This window comes from Anopheles ziemanni, chromosome 2, assembly GCF_943734765.1.
Source record: "Anopheles ziemanni chromosome 2, idAnoZiCoDA_A2_x.2, whole genome shotgun sequence".
Lineage (NCBI taxonomy): Eukaryota > Metazoa > Arthropoda > Insecta > Diptera > Culicidae > Anopheles > Anopheles ziemanni.
In genome coordinates, this window is record NC_080705.1 from 58,675,930 (window position 1) to 58,701,443 (window position 25,514).

At 45.8% G+C, this 25,514-nt stretch overlaps 2 protein-coding genes across 2 annotated transcripts in view; one reads left to right on the plus strand and one right to left on the minus strand.

The window, feature by feature from the left end:
* The first annotated feature begins 929 nt into the window (after nucleotides 1-929).
* The window catches only part of LOC131285650 (protein phosphatase 1 regulatory subunit 12C), a 67,996-nt gene continuing 43,411 nt past the window's right edge, over nucleotides 930-25,514 (plus strand). The window contains exon 1 of the mRNA XM_058314511.1: nucleotides 930-1,229. Coding sequence (XP_058170494.1) covers nucleotides 975-1,229 — 255 coding nt within the window. The 5' untranslated portion in view covers nucleotides 930-974. The remainder of the gene's footprint in view (nucleotides 1,230-25,514) is intronic.
* Nucleotides 14,354-15,851, minus strand: LOC131285672 (odorant receptor 49b-like). Its single transcript, XM_058314534.1, has 4 exons — nucleotides 15,542-15,851; nucleotides 14,743-15,407; nucleotides 14,509-14,664; nucleotides 14,354-14,404 (listed from the first exon to the last, which is right to left on the minus strand). The coding sequence occupies exons 1-4, from the start codon at nucleotides 15,849-15,851 to the stop codon at nucleotides 14,354-14,356; spliced, it is 1,182 nt and encodes a 393-aa protein (XP_058170517.1).

Consider the following 25,514-nt stretch of genomic DNA (forward strand, 5'->3'; position numbering starts at 1 on the left):
TACTATGGATTTATGTAATGCACTCGCGGCCTGCTTCGCCCAGCGTATCTATTCCCGATTTTCCCGATTATGTGCTCAACCAATCAAGTTCCCTTTCCCGTTTTGCAGTTTTTTCATCATCCTCGTAGCAGTGTAGCATTCGGAAGAACGGAACACCGCGACCACGACGGGTCCCCTGTGTGGCGCCAAGCTGAGGAGTCGTGAGAGGAAGTGCAAAAATAGCCCGGGAAACATTCAAACAATCCGGTGCCGCTCGGGAGGGAAGTACTTGGCTCAACGAATAATGAGGCGATCTGTGCGGTGATTTTGTGCTCGCGTCCACTGCCGTTGGTATTCGCCACAGAACGCGCGGCGACCGCCGCAGCTGCTGGAAATCGGTCCCACCGACGGTAGTGCTCCGGGGTGATGAAAACGAGCGAAAGGAGAAGTGATTCAAACCGAAGGATCGCCGTGATAGGGAGAATTATTGCCCTGCGGTGGAAGTTTCAGTGAAGAAAGGGGTGTGATTGCCAGAGAAGCCGAAATTTCCAGCCAAGTAGAAATTCACGTATCCTTGGAGACACAGTAGTTCTGTGGCATTGTTTCAAGCGCAGTGAAGTGCTTTGCGATTTGGTTCAGTTGTTGGGTTGCGTTTAGTGTATGTTTTCTTTACGTGTGCGCGTGTGTGTGTGTTCATGTGTTTGTACGTGTTGGCAGCTGGGAAAAGGTTGCATGTTCGTCCAAGGATCACCGGTGGCTGGTATTGATCAGCTGTACCTGGGCAATAGTTTTGCATCGTGTTTGTTTGTGCGCCGTTAAACGGATAAAGTAAGCATCACTAGATCAAAACGAGAATCAGTGAAAAAAGCACCCTGTAGTCCCGCACCCGTGCGTGCAGAGTGACAAGTAAAAAGGCTCGAAAGAAACCGAAACGTGTGTAGGAAGGAAAAGAAGTTGAATAGAATAAACCCTTCTTCCCGAGCAAAGCGAGGAAAATGTCGCTGGACAACCGGAACACGTCGGCCCAGTTCAAACGGGCCGAGCAGCTGAAGCGCTGGGAGGAGTCGGAGATGAACAAGAAGCTGAGCGGCAGCCCGAAAAGCCCGTCGACGCGCCGCATCAAGTTCTCGTCCGGATGCATCTTCCTGGCGGCGTGCGTCGCCGGCGACAAGGAGGAAGTCGAGTGGCTGCTAAAGAACGGTGCCGACATCGACACGGCCAACGTCGATGGACTGACGGCATTGCATCAAGTAAGTGCCGCCCGAGAGTGTGAAACGAACCGATACTCACCCGTTTTCCTTCCTCCTCTAGTTTTAATTTTCAAAAGGACAATTTTAGTGGTTATGTGGTTTTCAAACGAATACATACATTTGTTGAATGCAGTATTGAATAAGTACAAAAGGATCAGCAATCAACCGCATACTGTTCAGAACCGACGAGTCGCCATGGACCTGCAAAGTTCAATGACCCATGGATGACCCATACTCTCGGAAGCTTTGTGATGGAGGTTATGTCCTTTAATCTGACAGCCGACTTTGGAATCCAGCTTTGTGAATTAGATTTAGATTAACGAAAGTTAAGGAAAAGCCATTGATAGATTTCAGTTTTCGCCAATTTGGAACCATGACAGTGCCACAGTTCCTTTGTTTATCCTTTTGGCGCGCTGCTTGCAGGCTTTCTTTGTAAACATTGGCTGCGACTGCGTCCTTCCCGCGGTGGGGTGGGCTTTGTTTGTTGGCGAAACTCTCCAACGGTATCCAACCCACACAAACACACGCTGCGGCATTCATTCATGGATTTGCTCCACTGCGATGTGTTGTGGTTACGGGAAGCCCATGGACATCGGTGGGAATACATCGTCCTTCGTCCTTTCAGAGCAGTCCGAAGCTTCTCGGCTTGGGCACACTCACTAATACAAATTTATGATCTGCACTCCTGCCCCAGTTTTTGTTGGTCTGTTTTGTCCAATGCTGCATGTATCGTTAACCAACGCTCACAAGTACACCATCGTGCAGGGGCATGCGCAATTTTCCGATGGAAATTGTACCACACACCTAATGCTTTGGTGTATGTGTGTGTGTGTAAAAAAGGCCCTGCTCTTTAAGCTGCACGTCCTTTGTTTACAAATTTTGCAAAGTGCTTCGAAAAGTTTGTTCGTACGTCAAAGGTCGCGCAAAACGTCATGCATAAACATGGAAGCAATCAATCGAAATAAAATGACAATGGTCCCTTTTTCATTAGGTGATGTTTCGTGAGTAATATAAACATGGCACAATTTGTCGATTCAGCCGTAACGGACGGCACAAATCGTACCGCTAAAGCAACCGCATCTAGTATCAGCTCAAGGATAAGGACGATAGGTCTTGCACTCGGCCGAGTATGGTGTCGTCTTCAAACGCCGGAGATAGCCGCACCCAGCCTTGCTCGCCGAGAGGTTGCGATTTTCGCGCTAAAATTAGATCACCCCGAAAAAAGAAAAGAACACACAAACACAATTTTCCCTACCAAAACGTCTACGGTGCGTGCGGTGCGATCGTGGTTGGCGTTGGTTGGGTATAAAGCAACCGTCTGCTCTGCCTTTCTCTGGGTCTAGTTGGGTTTGGTTGGTTCGTGTCCTCTAGGGGCGTTTTACGTATGACTTCTGGCCGCGATCTACGCTCGGTTGGTCGGTTGGTTGTATCCGCGACTTTCCGTCTAGTTTCTGCTTTTAGACGCTCGTTGTATTCCACCCCTCGAGGTCGAGAATTTCACTTTCCATCGAAACCGGGTGTGTGATGAATCGTGGCCAGGTTTGCGATCGTTGGACACGCACACAGGAAAGACGGAACACGAAAAGGGATGGCAAGGGACGTTCTCGCCAACCCCGGTTTGCGTTGGGTAGGTGCATTTTGGTACACTGAAAATGAAAATGTTCTTTTCTCCCAATTTCCCGCTGATGTTTCGCTGGTTTTTTGGTTCCTACTGGTCCTCACTCTAGCCATCATGGTTCTCTTGTTGTAACCACTACTTCAATCATTGGAAAATGAACGTATTGCATGATAAAAAATTGAATGACACGGGTCATTTAAGGTTTACACATATTCGATTACTTTAAATTTACACTATACTGGTTTCTATCTCTCATAACCTTTTGACAACACGAATGATGGACATTAATTGGAACCGCAATGCTTTTGATTCATATCGGTTTGTTCGATATTTTGTGCGATTTAAAACATGTATGAATCAACTCTTGCACGTACGAGAATGAATGTTTTTAAGAGTTCTTTTATCGTGGATGAATGAAACGAGGAGGCATTGAATGAAGTTTGAGAAAAAAAGTTGAGTAAAAAATCCCAAAATAAAAATTCCAATCTCTTCGCCAGCCGAGTGGTGCAGTTTACCCTTCTGGATGCTGGAGCTGAACACTGTGTTGCCAATATTAAAAAAGAAGCCGCCGTGTTCGGTGGACCAAATTATCGTGGTCGTGTGGTGCACGCCGTATATTAAACATAACACACATATCAAAATTCACATTAAAATATCCCCGCAGTGAAGCGATTCAATGGGGGAGTGGTGGTTTGTAAGCAATGGGATTTTCCCCGAGCTCATCAATGGCATTCAGTTGGCTGGTTTTTTTTCGGGTTTCAAAAACACGATGGAGGTAGTCCAGCGATTGGATGATTGTTGGCGATTTATGTGGCAAAGATGATCGCGAAAGGTGACGATCTGATGATCGTCAACTCGCACTGGCCAACTCTCTGGCTCTCCGGTAGCCTTCGAGGGGCTGAAATAAAGATAAAAAATAATTTAATGACCAGCTGCGGTCGGTTGAATTTATGTCGACCAATCTGCATCACGTAGTTCAGCCCATTTGCGGGCATATGGGGCTAGTTGCTGCATTTTCGATTGCGATCATTGCATACATAGCGGCAGACTTTCGTTCTTTTGAAGCATAAGGCTGTGGCTCCGGATTTCACCTAGTTTGTGGCAAAGGACCTAAAACTGTGGAGTTTATTCCACCCGCTGTCATGTACCCGATACTCATTTGATCCGCTAGTCAAGGCATGAGTTTATCCGATCATTGAATGGATTGATTTTTGTACATTAGTTGCACCGCTTGCACTCAGTGATTGATTTGTAAGTTATTAATGCTTTTGTCTTGTCTCATAGGCTTTTTGGATTTTGTAAAATCATTTTGAGTTGTCAGTTAAAATGTTGATTCCAAAGCCTCACTCTAAACGGGCAACTTTTACTCATATGATGGTTTAAAAAAATCTAAAATCGTTTATGAATAGTGATGGTAAAACTATTTTACCTGATCGTATGTTTCAAAATAGATTTTAAGTTATTTTATGAAACTGTTAATGAAAGTTCCACGATATTTAGTTATTCTTGGTGATTGTCTTATTTCCTCTATATGGATTGGATCAGCACAGAAACTAGCGTCATTAAGATACAACAAACTTCTATTAACTTTCAACAACGCATCTATTAATGGGGTTGGTGTGTCTGGTTCATGGAGCAACTTGTAATGTCCACCATGCGAGGTTCATAGTAAACGACCGAACAACAATGCTCTGGCAACTGTCAACTGGCGTCGCTTGTCCGGGCTGCTTTCCCATCGGCGTGAAACAATGTTGCCATGCAATGTGTGTGCCAGTTAGACCGAAGAAAGGCATACCAAAGTTCGCAGAATAATATTGCCTGTGGCGATCGTTCCCGGCGGCGAGATAACTGGTTCAACCTTCCGGGGCCGCCAAGGATGATCTCGTCATATGCAGAGCACCACGAAACCACCAGCTTAGCTGCCTGCCTTCCTTTCCTTCCTCTTCCTTTCTTTGGCTGCCATACGCAGTACTATCGTTCAAATTAAATCGTAGTCCGCGAATCCTGACGGTGTTTCGCAAACCAGTCTATTCGCCCGTCAGTTGTTGGCGGAACCGTAGCAGATTACTAGTATATACTGTGCCAGCAATGCAAAGTCGAGATTAGTCTCTATCCAGGCGAGACCATGCTGCATTTCTCGGGGAGATAATTTCTGCCTCGCGTCTGCACACTAGCTGGTTATATTTGCCATGCAACTGCGAACGCTTCAGCCGTTTTAGTCTACTTCCAGCACAGATTCTATCGTTTCCATGGGCTGGAAACTGGTGCGTCCAGTTGGGGGTCACGGTGGCGGCGGTGGACTCGATAAGCCATCGCCACCATGCGCCATCCAAAAGTCAAAGTGAGTCCTATCGTTTCTTGAGGATCGCTCGCTCTTAACTCCAACCAGCTGAGCTGTTACACGGAGCTATGGACGTAGGCTCAATGTGGAATGTGGATGCCACTGTTATGATACGGTTTGATAATTGCTTTTTTCTCTACTCTCTACCCCATAGAACGCTGTACCGACCAAACGGACAGATGTTCTGGAGCTGGAGCTCGTCTAACTTGTCTAACTGATCCCCATCCAATAGCGATGGTGGAAAACCTGTGCCTTGATTCGTGATTACTCCCCCTACGCACAGAGAACCTCCCACCCGCATGTTTCCGGGTACTTCGGAGGGCCCAGGAATGGACCGGTAACAATCGCATAATTATTGTTTTATGCTGCGTCCATTTGCTGGGCGGCCCGAGCGGGATATTACCATTACCTGCGTACCCGTGCCATGCCGCTACCGTTATACCTTAGCTGGCGTGTAGTAGTAGTTGGCCCCAACCAACGCGGTGGCTTATGAGGTCCATGTTTTTCCGCTTCTGTTTTCCACGGTCTATGATTATCTACCCCGCACATCCGTGCACTAGGTTGGGCGAGCTCCGATCCGCGGCGGTTGGTTCATTCATTGCCGCCATCCATGCCGGCGGGTGGGTGACGGCAGGTAGGGGTGTTTTTTCTCTCGTAATTCTTACTTCACCTGGTCCAGGTTCGGTCCATGTTTTAGGGGTGCGTTGCGCTGCCCTGGACACGGTGCCTGTCGAGTTTCAATAGACATGTAGGCATTTTCCAGCGAGTTTTCCACTACCATTGCCTGGTTGGTTGGCTTGGTTGGTAGCCCTTGTCTTCAGAGGGAACGTTCGTTGTAGGTATTGAAGCCCGCTGGTTTTCAACACGTGCGCGCACGATCTTCCGGGTCGAGTAAAGTAGAATGGATTGCTTGAATTGTTGTAATCCTATGCGAACACATTGTAAGTAGCGAGAATTGCGTCTCGGTTAGTGTTGTGCTTAATGAATCTTCTGGCGAGATTCATTCATTGGAATTTTTCACCTAAGATTCATTACGATGGATCCATGAATTTTTAGGGATTCGAACCTTCCAACCTTTATGAATCTTTCGAAACCTAATTGATTCTTCATGACTCTTTAATGGATTTGTCACGAATCTCCACGATTCTTTTATTGGGGTGGATCAAGCGACAAAAAAAAACGGAGTTCCCTTACCTATTTTTGGCTCATCACTTTTCATCCGTTGATGTATCTTTGGGATTCATGAATCTCTCATCAAATGTTTCGTGAATCTCTTAAACGCAAAGAATCATTCAGATTCATGAATCTGAATCTGAATTATACAACTCTAGTCTCGGTAGTCAGAAATGTTTCCAATGGGGGTCAGAAACTAGTTTTTTTTCCAGTTGCCAGTTCTTACTGCAGCTTCGATGGGCTTGTACTTATGTCTACTGCATTTAATGTGGACTGTAGTTTTTATTGGTGGATCAGTTTAAGTAATTTAAACGGGATTTATACTTTCGCCACGGAAAAAGGTATATTTATTCCCTAAAGTCTATGATGATTTATCTAGACTATGTAATCATAAGTCCTGCTCCAATATTTTCAGTAGTTGCACCAAGCATCGTTAATTCTAATATGAATGGAATAGTTAATCGTGGAGTTTGTGAGATTTGATTCTAAGCTAATATTTAGTTTCTCCTCGTTGGATAGATGGGCTTTTGAAGTCGTTTTACGATGCGAAACGTTTTCGTAAATCTGTTTCTTTGTGCACAGCTGGTCGAAGGTGCAGTTCGTGTATGTGGAGTGGGTTATAATTAAAAGCCAAAAGAACCCTGGGTTAAGTACGACGTACTCCGATTTGGACGAACACATCATGGGTATTGCGATAATTTAGTATATGAGTTTGTAACTTCTATAAACAACTGTCAAGAGAATTATTTCTGGGAGTTGCCTCAGAATACGTTTCTATAAACCCTGGAGAAGCAATCATTTGGTGTGACTTCCGCAGACGATCTAATCTGCAGGAAAACGGACTTCATTTTGCTTGTCATAGATGAGGGAACTTTTCTTCTATGTAAAGCGGCAACATCCAACACACGGAAACCTTATTCAGTGTTGTGCTCCCACTGCATGTCGGCATGGCATTTCTTTTGCCGGTTCGGTGCGGTGGCGTAATTAGCTAATAAAACTCACATTTTAAGTCGTTTCAACACTCATACAACTCTGGTGGCAAGGCCCGCTTCGTCTGCCTTTCTAAGATCCTCTTTTCCCTTCCGAAAAGGGATCCCCCAAGTGGTGCCAGAGGTCTCTTCAGGGAGTTGAGAAGGGTTGCCAGCCAGCCAAGCCTGCTAGTTAATGCGATACGCGTGCGTGTATTCCTCGGGTGGCGCCGACCCCTCCGGCTCAAGGTGTTCCGGTTCGGAGCGGGAACGGTATAATATGGTTCTCCAGTCGCGAATGGAATAGCTCGGTGTGGTTTCTCCAACCGTAAGGGAATGGGAGAGGAGTCGATTTATACGTACGAGCGTGACGAATCTTTCGCTCTCGATCTGAGGTTAATGCAACATATTTCGTTTTCCACCACACTTGGGATATGAAACATTTCAAACCCATTACGTTATCGAGCCTATTGCTCGCTAAACGTAGCTCCAGAACCAAACCTGCACAATTGCCATCGTCATATTTTATTTCCGTCTGATCGAATCCTTTATTGGGATTGCATTTTGTGCGTGTCCATGCCATATTGTTTCTGATCTTTAGTGTTTTAGACGCCTTGCTGGATGCTGAACCACGAAAATCAGGTCAATAAAGTAAGGGACAGGCCAACTTTGGAGCCCTGTTGTTTTTTTTTATGTGTGCCTTCCTTTTGCGATCCCAAAAATGGCGCTCAAAACAGACCGAGCAAGAGAGAAAGAAAGAAAGAAAGCAACCGAGAGTAGTGAGCCTTTAGCCCATTAAGGTGTCAGGGTTGCTGCGGGCGTAGTTAGGAAGGTGATTTATTCGCCATTTTTACAATGCACTTCTCCTCCGTGTCTCCTTCCCGACGGTAAAGGGACACCGCATCAAGGTGACGGAAAGAGGATACGTATGGAGGGCGCGCTGGGGCTGTGAAAAACGAGACCTTAACGTTGCTCTTTACTCCATCATGCGTGTGTGTGTGTGTGTGTGTGTGTTTGTGTGTTTCGTAACCGTGTACCGACGACATGTGTTGCAGTACGACTGTGTTGCGTATGTGGCCCGCCCGTACGTGTGTCCTCCTCCCGAGACTTGATGCCGTCGCCGATGCGCCAAACCAAACCGCAGCCCTCAGGGCTGTTCACTGCTTCATTCTGTTCGTTCTTTCCCCGTCCCCCCATTTGTCCCTTTCGTACCCGCGACCGCGGAGAAGAATCCGCTGGAGAACGGGCTGCGCCTCTCGACGCGCCGCGAGGTGCGCGAAAGGTAGACTCCGTGGAATGCGACGGGTGGTACATTATTGGAGCTTACTTTCGCATATAAATCAGCCACCACAACTGGACGACGATGGTGGCGCGCGTATGCGTGTGTGTGTGTATGTGTAGAAAAGGAAGAAAAAAAGAATGCTACCTATAACTCTTACCAGTGGCAGCCGTGATCACTTGATCATCGGAACCGACACGAATCAGATTCGATGCCACTAGGCTCCGAAGGGGAGGAAGTGAAGGGACGGGACGGACGGTGGCTGGAGCAGGCACACCATTACACATTGCATATTATTGCGATTGTCCTCCCCATCTCCCGCCCCCACCCGTCAACGGTCGCAAGCCGATCGAGCGTGTGCGAGCGCCCAGCGCGCACTCATTCGTACCTTTATATCTAATTAAGTATGACAATAATTGTCAAAATAAAATGAAGTATTGCGCGCACGTTTGAGCACACCTTAATAAGAACTGATGGATGGCCGATGGGGGATGGTGGATAAAAGGGGGTGGGCGGTCGTGGTCATGAGAGGTCGCTGTATCACCTACGATTACTCGCAGCCGCAAAACGATCACCCCTAGGATCTCGGGGGGAGCTGTTACTTGGTTTTTTTTCTGGATAAGCTGGACTCGAATTAAAGGTATACGGTGACATTTGTTCTGAGCACGTTATTTCTTCTGGACGGTTTTGTGTTAGTTGCCATTAACTAGATCGAAATTTAGCTTAGTTTTGGTGTATGTTCACTAAACTACTTATATTACTTTTGTTTCTCGCAAAATTCACAAATCGTCTTCATCATGATATAAGGTTAACTGTTATTGCTTCATCGCTTGTTGGAATAGAAAAATAATCTAAAGCACGAAAAACTGACGTTGTAGCAGTTGTTTAGTTTTTTTTATGAATCGCTGCATCAGTCCGCCAACTTGATGTACAGAAAAAAACTTAATGGACATTTGAAAATTTGTTTCGAAGGAAAAGTATGAGCTCAGATACTCTGTTTTGTTTGGATTGTCCTTCTAAAAGTTAGTCTAGGAGAGACTTAGAAGTATACAGTTTGCTACTTATTGAATCGTTCGCGCGGTCGGTGGTCTTCAAGGCCAACCCGAGAACTTTACGACGTCGATAAAGATCAACCCCGATTCGTATAGATTGCCTGTGCGGGGGACACTCGATGCACCATAAAACCAAATTGTTTACTGAATGTCCAGAAGACTTATATTTTCCAGTTGGCTGTTGCGGTTTGGATTCGCCCAAGTTCTCCTTGGGTTCTTCTTCTACAGTACCCTTCCTCTCTTAGCCTCTTCCAAAGGAAATCCTGCAATCGACTGCGTTTATGAAATGTCTTTCGTTTGTTCTTCGTGATCTCTCCTTGCCTTGTTTTTTTCCGTCCCATCCCTTACCTTATAGACGCCATTTGTGGCGGGTGTACTTGAAAGGGTCTTGATCGGTGCACTCCGCCTGCCCTACAGCGGTGGCGCAGCTTCTAGTTGCGCGCCCTCAGAAAGGGACGGCCCTCCATCTTTTTCCGCTTTCCGGTAGAATTCTCGTTTCGCAACGCTTTCGGTTCGTTGAAATGTTCGTCATTTGATACACTTCGAACCGGTATGCACAACACCGGCACACGGGGTCGTGTCGGAAGGGATCCAGCGGATCCAGTGATCGGTACACGGTTAAATAAAACAATGTGAGTCCACCCCAATGCGGTTGTTTGGAGGCGCATTGTTGAGAATAAAAATATTGGAAATAAAAATATCGCTGGGCAATCAAATAGCTAAAGTCTTGGCCTCACTCGTAACCGACAATCCACAGTTAATCCACGTGTTGAAACATTAGCTTGGTGAGTTTTTCCTTTGACACTAACGCTGCACGTTCTTGTTGTAGTTGATGATACTGTTTTGATCTGAGCTCGCGTTGAATCGAACTAGTCTTCGCACTCTGTTTTTTTTTTCATCTCAAAACCCCAGGGAAGGCGGGAAAGTATGTTTGGTGAGCGGCTGAAGCCATACAATACGTGTGAATGACAAGAAGCTTTGGAACTACTGTCAGTTTGCTCCTGGTATCCCTTTTGCCGCGGCAAATAAGACACCACCACAAACCGGTCACGCAATGTGCTCCGTGAGTGTTCCTCTTGGTTTTTGATTCTTTTTGTGATTCCTTCGTGAAACTGGAAATCTTGATGGATTTTTTGCCTTTCTGCCTTTATTTGTCAACCCCAATGTACAATTTACATTGTAGAGTGGTATTTCTTGAGATCTTGAAACCGAGGCGTTCGTTGCAGTCCTTGGTAGCATGGCTCGTATTACCTTACCAGTAGTTGTAACAATTTAAAACATTCTTACAATTTATCAGCTTGCCCTCACGTTCACCGTTCTGTGGGTTGATGATTTCTTCATCGAGCATAATTCCAAATCCTGTGCTTCCCGCTGGCTGCGAGTTGATCAACCTTCGCGTCTCGGCTCTCCCGTGCGTGCTCGCACAAGCGCCACCCGACCAAAACCAGGAAGTGTGTAGTGCCACGATGGTGGCGTGCGATGCATAATTTAATAAGCTTTAATTAGCGTCAACAATTAGAGCAATTGATTGACAACTGGTGGATAGGTGCGGGTAGGGTTGTGGAAGCAGCCGGGAGTACGTTTAATTATGCACACGCAGCTCGCCAGTGCTTCCCGGCGGTCGATCAGTCCACGATCACTTTCGGACGGAGGAGTCAAGTCAAGTCAAGACAAGTCTGTGCGATGCAGGGCTGTCAAATCAAACAGATTCATTCAAAAACAAAACTCCGAATATGCATTGGATTTTCAAGCAATATGTGGGTGTGTGTGATGATGGTCGTATGGAAAAAAATATCAAGTTACTGTAGAGACGTGCAGTTTGTTATCAGTTATCAGTTGGTAGCGAAACGGGCTACCAAGGGAGGTTCGATTGTTGGACTAAGGCCAAATTTCACAGTGCTGATCACAGTTTATCAGCACAATTTTATGTATTCCGACCAATTTAATCTTTTTTCTTCGTGATTTCTATTATTCGACATACAACCACACACGAAGTTTGTATACAATTTACAATTGCATAAAGAAGTATGTTTCAACTGTACCATATTTTGCATCGCCTAGCGGACAATTTTTCTATCTTCCAACCAGTATTTATGAGCAAAGAACAAGCAAGCCAGTATTGCCAGTGACTGCTGGCTGCGTAACCAACCTCTGTTTCTCCCGGATATGGTTTAAATGGCAGATCACATAATTTTTGATGAAGTTTATTCTATTGTTTCTTGTTTTCGGTTTAAATTGGTTGCACATTTTCTTTCATGGTTATCTACTACTGTTTCTTTTATCTGAATTTTTCATTATTACGGTTCTGGCGAGACGCTTCAGCGACCCTGCAAACAACCACGATGATAGATCAAAGGAAACATGAATTTATAATGACTAATTGATTATTAAATATTTAAGCATAAAGCATACGGAGACCCTATGGGCAATTGATGATAGTTTCTTAGCTATTATACTATATTTAGATTAAGTATACTAGGGCAATGTGAATACGGTTCACTTCTGTGATGTATGTGTTTCCCATGGTGCAACTTCTTTAGACATCCCTGATGGTTTCGTCTATCCATAGACGCCGCTGTGCCGTACGTACTAACTCACTTTCCATTAGCACCAACCATCAGGTCGGGCGAGCCAAAAACATTTTGTTCTAAATTATCGACTACTCCAAATCCGAACCGCTCGAGATGGGAGAGAAACGGAACAGGATGCCATGCTTCGGATGCTTCGGGTTTCCTTCTGCCAGCCCAAATATTGTTGGTGGTGTTCGATTTCGGAGTTGGAAAAGAAAGGAAAATAAATAAATGAACAGCCATGAAAAAATAGCCCATAATTACGCTGCTCAAACTCTCCAACACATCTAGCCGGATGAAGCGTCTTTCATCACCCGGGGCACCCCCTCCCGTCGGCCTGCGTTCGCAATAAGAAAACGATCGTCGACGGACGGCTGCGCATCTCTTGTACGCCACCGCCCATTGCCGGTTTTATCACCGTACAGAACGCGAGATACGCCGCAAACGGGACTCGGTCGGGAGCGAGTGAAATCAATCGAGAGCACGGTATCCTTCTGGTCGCAGTACCTGGCCTGGTCGAGTTGTGGAAGTCTCCTAGAGCTGGCGGTAGTGTGCGTGCCTTTGGCATGTGGGCTGAGTTCGGCGTTGGCTGGCCGGTCGGTTGGGATGCCGGAGTTCTAAAAATACTTCGAGCGGAAAGCGAATCGCGATCTTTTCTGCTCGTTTGTCGTCGGTGGTTTAATGCTTTTTTTTTGTATGTATGCTCCCACCCTCCCCCGTTTTTCGTTCCTGCGCTCCTATCTTCATCCCAACCGGTGTTAATTTTCGCCTTGCATGATGTTTTTCGTGATGCGGGGAAAACAAAATCAGTAGGACTCCTGTTTTTTTTTAAAGCGCTAGTAGTGCTGGTAACATTTGCGGGCGTCGTCCATAACGTGGAACAAATACAAAAGCATGAAATTTCCTTTCCCGTCGGCGAGTATACAAGCCGGTCGACATAAGCGTCGAAAATGGCACTCACAGGGGCACGTATGTTTGTTTAGAATCGTCGTTAAAAAGCATTTTTCTTGAAAGAGCAAGTTAGAACGATGCGATCGGATGAAACGTTGGAAATGAATTCAAAATAATATGATTATCCAAGTCCGGTATGGTGCAGCTAACCAACTATGGCTATGATCGTGATGACGCACGTAGTTTTCCGGCTGGAGAATATCATCTAAAGAATTGCATTTTTCGCTGTTATGGATCACATTGCGCTAATGGTTGGAAATTTGCATTCCTTGAAAGCATGTCCTATTCATTGCAATGTTTATGGTCCCAAATAATACCCAAAAATAGTAGAATTCGATGCAGAAACATCAAGTCATGGTCTGGCGTTCGATCATCATCCGTAGAGATTCGATTCGTCGACGGGGCTTCCTGGGAAACAAAACTTGAACGAGTAAACAGCTCACATTCCTAGAAATCCTCACATCATTATTTTCATTTGGTTCATACCCACTGCTTTACCTTCTAACGGCTCTGTCCTCCCTCTTGCTTGTTTCTCGGTGCAGCTTCCACCGCGTCCTTACTCTAATTTAAACGAGTGACACACAGCACCGTCATCCATATCGGCTGTCGAATTTTGGTCCAAATTTGCGTGGTAACGGTGGCCTACGACCCACGCCTCTGCCGTCGCGAGGAATTTGTACGAGGAATTCTTGAAGTTGTCCGCTAGAGACGTTTTGCGGCAGTACGTGTATTTCCCAAACATTATCATTGCCCGACGTGTCGCGTGGGTGTGCCTGATCCCCCGGTGTAGGAGTGATATGGACTGTCTTTATGAACTGCCGAACGTGCACGTGCGTGTCGCACCTGGTGGTCCAATATACAGAACGGGAAAATATATTGCTAGTAAAGTCCGCGACAATGGTGCACCATTAATCATTTTCGGAGCATTGAGCGGTGCGAAATATGTTTTTATTTAAATTTGTTTTAAATTTTTACGATACATTTTAGTAACACAGCACGATGTGCTATCGAGTTATTTACGAGGTTCTAAATGGTTTCCAACCGTAGGCAGATCAAATTGTTCTTGATTTATATTACATTTTAACGGTGTGTTGATCTGGAACAAGCTAAAGTTGTCGCTACTGCTCCTGACACATAAACACCCTGTCACTCCAGCGCTTGACAATGTTGCACTAGAACATTTCCTTCATTATCATGTAGTAGGTAAAGGAGGTTTTAATAAGCTGTAATTAGAGCGTGCCAAATAGAAACAAAAGTCATCGGACGGAGACGTTGCCACCGATAATCACGAAGATGATGATGACCTCGCCCAACTAGACCACCTTACCTGCGCGAACGTTACAATGTTGACGTTGTAGAACTTGCCTGCCGTAATTGTAGCCTGGCGTTGCGACTGCAGGATGATGCGTAGGAAATAGCTTTGCACTGTGACTGGTTCGTCGTACCAATGGCAGTTATAGGCCGTTTGGCCGATGTTCGTGTTCTGTGAGGAGAAATCAGAGCCAGCTTTAGTACAGATGTCACCACAGACAAAAACCGCCGATGTGATATGAAGTTGTACCTCCTCGGTCAGTTGATTGCCAAGGTAGGAAAAGCACATCATTTCGATCATGATGGACAAGAATAGCACCACCACGTTCACCACGTTCATGTTAGGATTTCGCGAGATATAGTACATCATGAGACACAGCATCAGCAGGCAGCCGACAAATTGGATCAACAGAATCAGACTCATAATGCTGTCCAGCAGCCCGTTGCACTCGATCGCGGCATAGTGGAGTTCAACGATTTCTGCCAACTTTCGTTTCTTCTGCTCGTCCGACATTGGGGCAATTTGAGTAGAGCTCTGGTACTCTTCCAGACGCCGATTGACCAACTGGTAGAGCAGGGTATTGTAACGGATTAAGATGAGCAGGATACCTTTCGTCCAAAGGATGAGCGTGGTAAAACAGCAGGCCGGTATGATCGATGCACAGAACACGCTGTAATGCGCTACATTCCCGTGGATGTCTAGTCCGTAGAAGTCTTGCGCCAACGGAAGCATAAACTCGACCGTCCGGTTGGAGCCACGCTGCAGCAGATAGTAGGGATAGTTGCAGGCCGGTGGTACCAGGTTGAACAGAAGCATGTAGCACACATGTAGCCGCGCATAAGCCACACTAAACCGATGGATCTTATCGTTCACCTCGATGATCAGTCGGCTGCACCGGTCGTCACTGTCACGAACTGTAGCCCCATGGAAACGTGAGAGAAAGGGAAGAAAAAAGTGCTCATGTTATTCATCTCTCCCCTGGGCTAACAGTGATGGTGGTGGAGATTTATCCACCCCACACTGGTTGGTTTTCTCTCGCGATACTGACACGGCGCTAGCGTTTGTTCCATTTTATGAACCACCTGCCGGAACGGTTCCGACTTGCTTGCCACGATGATGATCGTCAGATAGCAGAGCATAGCAAAGTTGAACTCGGCCACACTGCGCACGATCGACTCGAACGGGTGACGGTCGCTGATTTGCACCGGCTTTGGGATGATGATGGCCACAAAGGTGAGCACCAGTAACACCAGCAGGCGGTACAGTTTTCGCTGATCGCCACATACACCGAGCGTGGCCAGGACACGCAGGTTGTACGGCATCACACGAAAGCTGTCGGCTTTGGTACGCGGGAGCATCGTTTACTAATAAAACTTGTCTTACTTTGCCAACGGTCGCCTGCTCAATGTTCTAACGGAAGGTAGCTTGAAGTAGAATAGAGAACTATATCCCACCAACTGTCACTACCACAATCCATTTCACTATTCCATTGTAAGATTTCTAGCGTAGGTGCCATACCTAACCATCATTTCAAATAAAGCAATTGTGATTGAAGGTGTAACTTAGAGGCGGGTTCATTTATATTTTAGTAAGCCATTCCCCAGTTTAGAAGCAATCAATTATTAAATCCGTGTGATTTTCAAAAGGACAAACATTACCACCCGTTCCTGTCAATTGGATGATTACAGTTGAGACAATGTGTGTTTAATAATTGATTTGAAACTCTGCAAGCTCCGCACAGATGTGTTTTTAATGTTCACTTTTACCGCGACGTTTGTGTTATCTTGTTGATGTAGGGGCATTGAGTGGCCTTCAACAGGCCAATGTTTATCATGGTCAAATTTAGTAGTAAAACATGGAACATAGGTGACTTCTGCTTTTCGACACGAGCAACATCAAACAAACTGCAGGTATAGGTCATATGTGTATATAACCTGATTAGCCAAATGTTGTTTGTAGAAAATTTTGGATTGGATCTTAGTATAACTATGATATATTGCTATTGAGTTGACAAATGATGAGTGGGAGCAGACAGTTGTGGTATTAGGAGATAATTTCTTTCAAGTAGCAGAGAAGGTTAATAACCTAAAATATTTCTGAATAGAACAACATGTAGTCGTATGAGTTTATTTGATGATACCAGAATAAACCCCACTTGTTTACTAATAGAACTCCATATCTAGTCGATCGTTGACTACTTAGAACAGCTCTTGAAGAATGAGATAGTAAGAATATATCATTTTGAGTAACTAGAATGGGAAAAGTAAGTTATTTTATGAAGATCGGTACATTTGGGCAAATATCTAAGGTCTATGTAACTTACCTGTCCAAACGAAGCCACGTCCACGAAGTGGAACTTGCCCACCGTAATTCCTCGAGGGCGGTAGGCATGGCGTATTATGTGCTGGAAATGTGTTTGCATAGCAGGGAACTGCCGATACCAGGGTGAGTTGTATGCTGCCAATCCAACGGCGAAATTCTACAATGAAAGAATGAGTTTGGCAAAAACGAATTTGGAAGATTGCATCATCTGTTGGTTACTTACCTCCGCCGTGAGTCGCGTGCCGAAGAAAGCAAAGCTGAAGTTTTCCACCGTCAGGGCGAGGAAAAGGATCAGCACATTTACGGCGTCAGAGTTGATATTCTGCAACCGATGGAGTGAGAAGGTTACGGAGGGGACACTGAAGAAAGTTTAGTTTAGATTTACCACCTACGTACCTTTGAAATGTAAAAAAGGAACAGACAGCACATGAGGACAGTGTTGGTAAACTGGACCAGCAAGATCATGTTGAGGACTTGGTCCAGTAGCTTCGTACACTCGGTAGCAGTGCCGTGGAGGTCGATAATGGCGATCAGCCGTTTTTTGAGTGTGTAACCGCGCGGTCTGCCGGTAAGAAACACCCGATCTTCTTCGTTCGTCAGCAGCTGAAGTTCCGTTGATACCAGTTGATACTGGAGCGTGTTGTACGCGATGATGCCGATGAATATCAGTCCCTTGAGGACGGTCAGGTAGGCAGTAAACAGAAAGGCTGGGCAGGCCAGAATGGAAAATATCGTGTAATCCACGATGTCGTGTCGGATGTCCATGAAGAAGAATCTCGATTCGACGGGCAGAAGAAATTCGACGGTTTCATTAGTGCCACTGTCATGCGTGAAGTACGCACGGTATGTCACCAAAAGCGGCAAGCAGTTGAAAATTAGGTAGTAAACTGCCTGTATCCATACGTATAGCCTGCTGTATCGTGCGATTTTTCTGTTGACCGACACCACTTGTGCGCTAGCGGAGTTCTGATACATGCGGTCTAAAGAAAGTAGAGCAGGAGTATCAGAATTGTACAAAACCGTTAACCATCCTGTCACCGAGTGTACTTACACCGATTGAACATTGTCTGCACGGTGCGCACCAGTCTCTCGAAAGGTTCCCGTCGGATGGCAAAGATAGCCATCATCAGGTAGTTGTTGTAGCAGAAGATAAACTCGGCGGTGCTGCGGGCGAGCGAGTCGAAGCTGTCGTTCCCGGTCCCAAGCACAACCTTGGGCACGATCAGGAACAGGATCGTGCCGAACAGCATCAGCACAAAAGATCGCTTCCGACGGGGATCACCCCAGAGTCCGGAGAACTCCAGCAGCCGTAGGCCGAGCGGCAACACGGTGAAATCTGCCTCGTCGATATCACTTTGCGTTATCATCATCTGACGACGCTGCTGCTCTCGCTTGCGGTGTTGTAAACTGAGCGTTGGTTTGGGGAGCATGTTTACCCGGTGATAGTGCACTATTGTAACTGAATTCAACTGACTGCAAGACTACTGTGGGCATTGCGTAGAGTATTCACACATGTGTGTTTAATAAAAGTTCTCGTTCGAGGCTCCGTTTCATGGCGACATTTAATGCTACCCTGCTACGGTGTTGGTTATTTCTAATTGAAAGTACCGTTCGTTTCCCACCTTCACCAGAATGAAAATGATAATAGGTGGACTGCAGGAGCGTGGTCTATAATTTGTTGTACCATGCTTACCACCTGTGTCATGCTGTAATGTCTTTTTACTTTAAATTTCTTTACTTTTTTTTACGTGATGGAACATATCGACTGACAGTTTTTGTTAAGTATAAATTCATGCTATGAGTTGGGTTTCTTCACCAAAGCCAACTTGCCGCAACAACAGACGTCATTGTCGCTCTAACCCGCGCTGCACGCCATACCCACGGATCGCTATCCGAATCGGAAAAGAAGCCAGCTGATGAAGATAAGCTCTGATGTAATCGATCCTTGCCCCGGTGCACGAGGGGAAAGCCGTCGGTGCGCATTGAGGTCGCGGTCACGCGGACGTGAGAATTGCTTCAGAATTGTTTTCAAATGGCGGCGGCAACGATCGCCTCGTGTGTCGGATCCGTGATGCTGTTGCCTCTGACAGGGCACTGTGGTGTGTGGTTTGTGTACGCTAACACTCTCGCTAAGAATAGACAAATTATTCATTCTGACCAGCAGTGCGAGAAATGTGCTTCTTGAATGATGGTGCTGAAAACTGCCACACAAGAGGAGGTCCATTCGATGCCGTACGCAATGGTGTGTAGCTTGCTGAGTTGTAGAAGTCATAAACGATTTAGAAGACAACTGTAGTTATACTTAATACATTGGACTTTGCTAACTTTTTGTTTCAGAATTCCGAATACCGATTGAGGACGAAATAACACAAACTATTTCTAAAACTCCACCCTATATATGGTGCATTGTACAATGTACTCTATGCAGTACAATTTCCTCCACGTACAGAAACAGTATTGCGCCAGCATTTATCTTCAAATCGGCGATCAGCTAGCAGCGTGCAAATTCAGCTCCGTGACAGCCCATGATCCCGGTTTTCCCGTCACGGCATCAGTTCGCTGCGCTGTGCGTCGCAGCTGCTACGGATCATAACTTCCTGTCGCCCGGGAGGTTCGGTGTGTGAACTTACATTTCAAGTCTTGCCGGTGGGCGGCATCGTTGAGCTTTCTTGGCGGCCCGAATGGCTGGGTTGGGCTGGGCCTGGGATGGTTGGACACAAAAAAAAAGCAACGGGTTAATAGAAGGAAGAGGTTTGTCTGTGCAAAATCTCCGGGGACGACGCGCAAACGACGTCATTAGCCTGCTCGCAAAAAGAAGCGAGTAGGTTGAGGAAGGTCTCGCAAAAGGTGTGACTAAGCGGATTTTTTTTTCCCAAGCGTCGTTCAAGCTGCTGTCAGTTGTTGAAAACGGATCATCTCATCATCAGAAGAGAGAGAGAGAGAGAGGGGCTGCTCGCTGCCATCGCTCCCATTTCCCATTGCCTTTCCCGGCCTGGAGAAGGGTGTGGAAATGTCGAACTATGTTCCGGGGATTACGGTTTCCTCGGTAATCAACTCTACAGGCCCGCTTTTCATAGCCTCAACTCAACCCTAGATCTGGGACGGGACAACGAGCCATACGAGGCGTGCTCGTGACGGACAGACGTTGAGGGTTTCCTTCCAGCAGCAACTCGCGGGCAAAAGATGATCGACGATGTTCACAACCCCTCCTCCCCCGACTCCTAGTTGGCCTGCTTTTTTTTTCTTGATCCACCCGCGGTCTGTGCCGTCTGAAATTGAACCGCATGTGGTGCGTTGTTGTTTTGTGTGGCCCATTCTTGGTGAAAAGATGACAACGGGTGGGCAGTAATATCATAATAAATTGCTGCGAGTGTTCGGGAATTAGCTTTTGGCTGCCGTTGTTCTGTTTCATTTGTCGCCTCCTGGCCATCGCAGAGCGCACCTGGCCACACAACAGCTTTACCGCCTTACCCCGGGACGCTTTTACAACCTCCACCTCCCCCTCACACACACACACACACACACACACACACAGGTGTTGCATCCGCATTGTGGTGGTACGATAAATAAACACTGGTCATTCGGCAAATTAAATGCCCATATTTATGTGTCATCCGCCGCCACGCAGAAGGAGGTTTAGGGCTGGCAAAATGACTGGCATGAATTGTGCAAGAAAATAAAAGCGCAACGGGTGTTGCAAGGAGTCGGTCACCACCCACTATGGTGGCACCCTCAGCTTGACACCGGATAGATTCTCGAAAACTACCTCCCCCAGGTTGCGTAAAACTGTGAACAATTTAAGCAATAATTTTACTGTTAAATTATCTATAGAGAATATTACCATCAGCAGTTGAACAACCGTTTGGGAAGACTGTTCCACCGCGCGTGGAAGTCGGTGGAATATATTAAACATCCAAGAGTAAAATGACAGTTAGCGCTGTCGGTTATCTTTATCCTGTGGTGTGTAAAGTGTCCCATAAAAACAACTTCCCCCTAAAAACATCTGAGATGGTAGAGTGGTGAATGTTTAATTCTTTTCCTTTCTTTCTGACTTGAATCGTAATCATCACCTGGTGCGGTGGCAGAGCAAGTGCCCGTTTGTTTGTGAAGAATGATTTGAATAACATACGCTGACAGTATCATTCTTTTCTGACCGCCGAGAGGGTGGGCAAAGATCAAAGTGTCGCTCTGTGCACTGGTTTGTTTTCCACGATTAGTTATCGAGCTATGGGAGATTCATGTTGGAAGCTTCATTTATAAATGGGCGAATTTATTTACATTTAGCCGAACCAAAAAGTAAATCAAAAAGGGGCCCCATGGAGCATGAAATATGTGGAACTTTCTGCTCCTTAGACGGTGCAATAACCAAGCATGAATTGGTCGCTTTGCTTGTCCAACTAATTCCAGTCATTTTTGACGATTGTGTCTATAACAAACGAGAACACTTCTCAAAAGTATTGACCCAAGATCCGGTGTATAATTGACCCTCTTGCCGACTATTGTCGGCAAAACACGGGGAACTTTGGAACCGGTCAATAGCGGGTAATAAATTAGTTTGTGCCGTAAACCATCAAACACTTGTCGGCGAAATGTCCGACTCGCGGTCTCCAGCAATCTATCGCGTGACCGAATTATGCGATCTGCCTTCACGTGTAGTGGTTGGTATTTAGATAATTGCGGTCACGATGGAAATCTTTATGGTTCAAGACCCAGAGATGTAAGCAATTGTGCAAACGAGGCAGCTTAATTCACTCTTCCGCGTTTTTTTTTTATTTACTACACGGACGACACAAGGCGTTGAAACTGGAGTCGTGGGCGGTTTGGGTGAAGCAATAAAAATATTATTCCTGACCGACACAAGAAAGTGCTAGGCGTTTGTGGCTTATCGAATCGTGACTGACCGCGTCGTCTGATTTTGGAGAATGACATTAGAGGCACACTGAGAGATACTCGGTTGAGCCCTCGAACAGGAAATGAAGAAGAAGGTCATCTGGTTGGTCGCGCGGCTCGTGCTCTAAAACGAATTAGTGCAAATTGTACGGCACGAAATTAATTCCGGTGAGTCTGTCGGTGCGGATCATAATGGAGTGAGCTATGTATCTTCATCGGTCGTTTTTAGGTATATACCAATGCGGGAATGAAACAAATTACGAGCTATCTGGACCACACGACATCCATCTTTTTCGAGAATTGTAATTTGCAAAATTAGGTAAAGCTGAGATGTATCTTTGGATCTCTTCGAAGAAAACGTGTTCCATTTAAAGCAACACTTTCTATTTGAGCTGGTTCATATAATGTTGAATTTTCTCAGTATGAATTAACCACACGTAGGGGAGTTAAAAACTTCCAAAACGTACATGAATTCATTGAGGTAAGGCCGAGCCAGTTAAGCTGCAAATCACCAAAGTCAACCATTCGCTAAGAAACTTATTTGCCTAATTTGGGGAAATACCGCTGCCCAGAAATGAAAGGCGGCTCCTGGTTGAGCTGAGGAGGCCACCAGGACACGCGCCGAAGTGTGACGAAGATGCTTGATTATGGAGTACCACGCGCCGAGGCGGAACGAAGTAAACAACCCACCAGCCAGCCAGGTTGGATAATTTCTCCGAAACGCCACCCAGAGCCTGACTTACGAATTCGGAACGTGCGCCAACGAAGCGGCTACACTTTGCCGACACGGTGTTGGCCAACACACCGGCGCACCAGCCGGAGGCAGGAGAAATGGATAGAAGAAGAGGCCACTTTCACCGTATGCGAACTCAATGCGCCTGCGAGGGCTCTGATTAGACGGGAGCGGGGTTTGCGCGCTGTATTTCGTAAGAGTTTTTATCAGCCTCGCATTTGCTTCCTTTCGCTGCGCATGGCTTGACTTCTTTCTCTACCGTGGGCTGCCTTAACGTCGATTTCCGCCATTTGATGCTCATATTTTATGAGCGAGCAGTTTCTAAAATTAGTCAGCAGAGATACGGTGCTTCACTGTTATTCTTTCGCGCGTCATTGTCTTTCGATCGGGCTTATGATATGAACCACGGAAGCGAAAAATGTGGCTATACATTGTTTTACTGTCAATTAGTTTTTGACGACTTTAAGTTGGGTAATGTCCGAGGAGATATCGCCGCCAAAGAAAAACAGCCGACTATCGCCATAGAAAAATATTCTGAAACCATGTACCAATTGAAGACTTACCAAAAGCGTGGCTTGTAAAGAGGATCCCAGTTAATTGAACGTCTGTCTACTAATGTTGGAAGTCCCAGAATCGTCCATGAGTCAACCATCGCGATTTCCTGCGATGCAGAGTGGCGTAACTTGGCATACATTCTCGGGGTTTGTTTCTTCCTTTCTTAACTGGAAAACACTTGTTTGTGCTTCCAATTCAACAGGTCGCCCAAAGGTCACCCATAAGTAGTTGGCCAACCCCGCCGAGAAGAGTAGCTTGTCTGTCTCCTTGCCCCAGGGGTTTGCTTCCCTGTCCGTGGCGCTTCCCGGAGAGTGCACGCCCTATCAATTAATAACGTAGACACATTAATCACACACAAACACACTGCCACCGCGGCAACCAACTCAACGTCGGTAGGGTCGGTGTCCTGACCACAACGATGATGACATTAGAATGTTTTTTCGTTTTTCAATTGCTGATTGTTTCTGACTCTATGTTGTGCCTTTATATCTCGATGCAAATGTAAACTTCTGTGGCTTTTTATCTCTTACACCATTACATAGATTCGCAATGGCCGCTGTCGTTTCATTAGGGTTAAGTGAACAATGAAATTTGTTATCAATTGAATGTTGGGACTCCCCTCTAGCTCTAACTAATCTGGGATTTTCTCCGGAGGAATCGCCGTTTGAGATTTCACTAAAGGCATGCAGAGTGCTTCAAGCAGTTGTGGGAAGCTGCGATGATAAAACGGGTTTAAATTCGCTCGCTTGCCAATCCATTTATTGCCTCAATTGAGGAGGTTTATTAAGGAGGATGCTCTTCAACTTCAAGGGACGGCGCAATCCGTTTATTGCCATCGCTGTAAATGCGTTGGGTGGTGAGTGGTTGGTGTGATTGGTTCGTGATTTGTTGACTTTACCAAGGTAAATGCGATTGCATGATAACCACGATAGAAAAAGTTTCGAAGCACGCGCTCGGCATCTTGCCCGGTTTACCAACACCATCTAAACAAAGTAGTTCAATAAATTCCCGACCTCTGCGTGGTTCATTGACTGCTGTGATGCGACGAGCGGGCCGTGAATTCTTTGTTGCCTGGGTCGCTTATCAGTGGCTGTATGACCATACGCGTTGGCCTACAGGTGAACAAATTCATAATTATAATTCCGGAGTGTTACACTGTTTTCAGGGCCAATTCGTCGGCATCAAGCTGCTCTTTGTTGGTAGTAGGCAGTCAATTGCATGCGCACGGTTTTTGTTTGGTTTCGTTAGAAAGCACTTTGGGTTTGTTAAGTTTAACTTTGCCATTATCGGTAGCAACATTGGCGCGACGAGAAAATGTCGCGTTGTTGTCGCGCCAATGTTGTTACCGATAATGGCAAAGTTAAACTTAACAAACCCAAAGTGCTTTCTAACGAAACCAAACAAAAACCGTGCGCGTGCAATTGACTGCCTACTACCAACAAAGAGCAGCTTGATGCCGACGAATTGGCCCTGAAAACAGTGTATCGTTCATGGATTGTTATTGTTTCTCTAGCGCTCTCCAATAATGTTGGTAATTACACCATTACTCATCAATTTCCTCCATCGATGGAAAGGATGGAAATATTGCTTGTTTGGGCCATTTGGTTGCCGTACCTCAAGAAGTTGGCCCTAAGTAGGTCGTCCGTTAAAATAAACCCGGAAGATCGCGTGTCACGTAAACGCACACCCCATGTGCACATGGGATGGTACAAGGTGTTGAAATATTTTCACTTCACTTTGCATCGTGAAAGAAATGTGTCAAAAATAATCTGGCGCCAAGCGACAACGCCATACAGCCGAGCAGCGGACAACACCCAAAAGCATGATTGATGAAGCGATGCTGACTGAGAAGAAGCGTAACAACCGGGAAAGACAGCTTAAGACAATTTAAGGAGAGTTGTTTTGCATGTTGTTTGTTTTTCACTGTTTAAAGGAAAGTAAAAGAAAACATGCTACTGCTACGAAACCGATACTTGAACAATGATCCGAACCAATTGTTTTTGTGTATTATATTATTTGCGACAGTAAATGTCAATCGGCTGCTATAAAAATGCGTGTATGTTGACGGGCCTATTTGGTGAGATGTGTTTTGCTAGCGTTCATTTGCCATAAAACCCCCTTTAGAGAATGTTTATTTGGCTATCAAATGTCTCCTGCCTTGGACAAACATTGTCCTTTGTGTCCGTTATAACCGTTTCTATTTTCGTGAGTGGAAGCCGACAATTCAATGCTTCTTTCTGAAATACCAATTTTGTCCCCCAAGCAGCCGTGTGGAAACAGTTGCTAAATTAGTTTAATTCCTTCGGCGGCTCGAATCGCCTGGGTGTTTGTAATAAAAGCTTCTTTACTGCTGTTCGGCTGCGGGAAAGAATCGACACCGACTCGCACATTAATCATGGTCTTTTGTGGGTAGATGAAGGAAAAAGGGAAGCTTATGGGTTCATTTATCCCATCCGGTTGCTTTTGCCCATGTCGCTGTGTTTGATGATCACAAGATACGATATCAAGTTACACTCAACAC